The following is a 3,018-nucleotide window of genomic DNA, read 5'->3' as shown; positions in this document are numbered from 1 at the left end:
GTGTGTGTGTGTGTGTGTGTGTGATGTATGTGTATGAAGTTAATTAGCACTATAGTGTGGTGGGAAAAATTAAAATTTGAAATATATATAAAAAATTATTTACACGGGCGGTGGAGTGTGAGCCGTCTGTAAAAATTAGGTTTTTACATGCGGCTCACCTAGTCAGCCGCTTGTGTAAAAATACATTTACACAGGTGGCTGAGTAGGTGAGCCGCCTATGAAAACCTAATTTTCACAGGCGGCTCACACTATATGCCGCCTGTACTGTGGTCCATTTTGTACTGACCCCTGGTACAGGCGGTGGGTTTGGCCGCCTGTGAAGATGGTTCTAACACCGTCGGTAAAAATACGTACCCTTTGGCGTTCTTCTTCTTCGTGCACAAGACGCTGAGCACGATCGGCATTACACTGCTCGTGTTGTAGCCTTTGGTCGTCGATCTTGCCATCAGCCGCTGATTCATCATTGCTGACCTTGAGAACAAGGTTGCCCCGTCGTGGCAGAACAACCGGGAAGTGAGGCAAGCCCGGAGGATATATACCAAGGGAAATCTAGGTCGTAATCGTCATCCTCGGGGTGTAAAACCTCAGTTTGGACGGTTGCGGTACTTGACCGCGTACTTGAGGCGTGGTCCTCTGGAAGGGTACGGATAGAAACCATGTTGACGAAGTGTCATGGAAATACACATAAATACACAACAACATACAATTTATGGAAATACCTACATTAATCTAGAATAAACTAAAGTGAGAAGAAAAATGGAAAGGGAGAGAGGAGAGACTAAACTAGTACGGGGTACGTGACTAGTACGTGATCAGTGTTTGTAGAGAACTGAGACAAGTTCACAAGTAGGCTATCAAAATGGCCTGGATGCACAATGTAGCGAAAACACACGCATAAGCCCATGTTCACCATAACAAAAAGCAAAAGCATGCATGCAAACAAACAGCATATCATCTAGACCCTGAGAAGGTAGATGCTGAGCTCGGGCCCGCCACCGCCGTCGGGGTTTACCATGTAGAATGCCTCCGAGTCCCTGGACCCCACCACCCGCTCGAACTTGGCCCTCATGTACATGAGGTCGCCCTCGCCGGCGGCGGCGGTGGCTTCCGTGCTCATGTTGTTGCCGTCGGGGAGCACGCCGGCGCCAACTGAGACGGGCTCCACGGCACGCAGCACCCGCCACTCGTCCGCGCCGCAGTCCCGGCGCACCGCGTAGCCGCACTTGCGGCCGTTGCAATACGCGCGCCAGGTAGCCTCCTCCACCAGTGCCGCCGCCTGCTGCCGTGGCCGTCTCTGGTGATGACGGTCACCTGAAATGGAAGGCGGTCGCCGATCGCCATCGCCATACATGGACCATGAGTGGATGATGGTGAAAGCAACAGAGTGTACATATATAATTAATGGCATGTGGAAGTGGAAACACCGCCAAGTTAGCATGGACATCGATGGATGATGGGTCACCTGTTTGCAGAGGCGGTGCGGGTGCCTTCTCCTTCTCGCACTCGAGAGCAAGGCGGACGAGTCCCGAGGCCATCTCCCTGACGAGCGCGCCGGTGGAGTAGGCGGCGAGCTCAACCATGAGAGCGGGCGGTGCGCGCGGGTCAGTCTGCAGCGCGAGGTGCACGCGGCCGCGGCGACGGCCGAAGATGGTGCCCGTGACGGTGTCGCAGGACCCCAGCGGCCGTCTCCCACGCCCGCGCCGCGCTCGCGCTAGCACCGCCAGGATCGCCGACCGGAGCCGCGACAGCGCCTCGCTGCGGCGCTTCCTGCCTGCTGGCGCGTCGTCTGGAGTAACAGGACCAGCGCCAGCGATCGGGCCGATGTAGGGCGTGGCGCCGGCGAACATGGAGGCGCACTCGTCGTCGTCACAGCCGTCGTCGGCCACTTGGTCGACGGCGACGGGCCGGCCCTGCTGCACCTTGTTGGCGCGCTTCCTGAGCAGCCATTGGAAGTTGGCGAGGCCGCCGCCGGCGTTCTTTGACGGGAGCGGCGACGGCGAGTCAGGGACGGTAGCCGGTGACGCGGCGTGGAAAGCTCTTGCCATGGCGACCTGATCAGCCCGCTTCTCGTACATGCGCGTAAGATAGCAGACCGCTGGCAAGTAATATATGAAGAAGGCAAGAAGCAAAGGAAGCTTGTTGTGTCAGGGTGACAGTGGAGAGAGAGAGACAGGCAGCTTTAGTATGCAGTTAACTTTAGACGTGCAGCGGCGCAGGCAGCAAGGGCGGCCGCATGCTTTGCGCAGGCTGGTGTGCGCAGCTACCGCCGTAGAAACCTGCATAAGACGGACCACACGCCGACGCCGTGCTGAAATGCTGTTTGCTGATGCTAAGAGAGAGAGAGAGAGAGAGAGAGAGAGAGAGAGAGGGTGGGGTGGATTGCTGGAGCGGACGCGGACCGCCGGATGGGTTGGCAGAGCAGGCGGACCTACACCCACCAAACTGGCAACAAAGGGATGATGTGAAAGAAAACAAAGAGAGGAAGGAAGGCGACAGTGTGAGAATTTAACTGTTTTGCTTTCGCTTTCATGGCGACGAGGAGAGGAAGGAAGGCGACAGTGTGAGACAGGGCATTGAGAGGCGCAACGCAACGCCGGCCGCATGACGAGCGCGCGACACTGACATGCACGGGGATGTTTTGCAGTTGCTGTGCTGTGCATGCCATGCCATGCCATGATGATGCGTTTCCAACTGACCATCAATAGAGTACGTTTGCCTCCTGCAACGTTCTGGAGCTACCTAGCCTCAGTTTGCAGGCATTCTTTCCTTCATATATATGCACGCCCACAGTGAATTCGTGTAAAAAATTTGTCACTTGATCAGCGACATATATATATATACTCCTATATATACACACACATAATAGACACAGGGTGGTTGTTGAGTGTAGAACTTTTGTAGAGGCAGAAATAAAGATTGTTCATTTGTTAAGAAAAACATATATGGCCAGAGCTGATGTGTGGAAAGGCATGCATATGAATTATAGTGTCATCGTCGCGATGAAATTGGCTTTAGCTA

The 3,018-nt window shown here is 54.6% G+C and overlaps 1 protein-coding gene across 1 annotated transcript; it reads right to left on the bottom strand.

Moving 5' to 3' along the window:
- LOC8078293 (protein MIZU-KUSSEI 1) lies at positions 688–2,301 on the bottom strand. Its single transcript, XM_002436944.2, has 2 exons — positions 1,463–2,301; positions 688–1,311 (listed from the first exon to the last, which is right to left on the bottom strand). The coding sequence occupies exons 1-2, from the start codon at positions 2,073–2,075 to the stop codon at positions 956–958; spliced, it is 969 nt and encodes a 322-aa protein (XP_002436989.2). The 5' UTR covers positions 2,076–2,301; the 3' UTR covers positions 688–955.

This window comes from Sorghum bicolor, chromosome 10 (assembly GCF_000003195.3).
Source record: "Sorghum bicolor cultivar BTx623 chromosome 10, Sorghum_bicolor_NCBIv3, whole genome shotgun sequence".
Taxonomy (NCBI): Eukaryota; Viridiplantae; Streptophyta; class Magnoliopsida; order Poales; family Poaceae; genus Sorghum; species Sorghum bicolor.
The sequence above is the reverse complement of the archived record's forward strand: the minus strand, read 5'-3'. Positions and strand labels throughout refer to the sequence as shown.

Bases quoted from the DNA above. Each gene is read 5' to 3' on its own strand.
- LOC8078293 (XM_002436944.2), bottom strand. From the start codon at position 2,075: ATGTACGAGAAGCGGGCTGATCAGGTCGCCATGGCAAGAGCTTTCCAC. The intron at 1,312-1,462 runs GTGACCCATCAT...CTTCCATTTCAG, and splicing joins CGCACCGCCTCTGCAAACAG to GTGACCGTCATCACCAGAGA.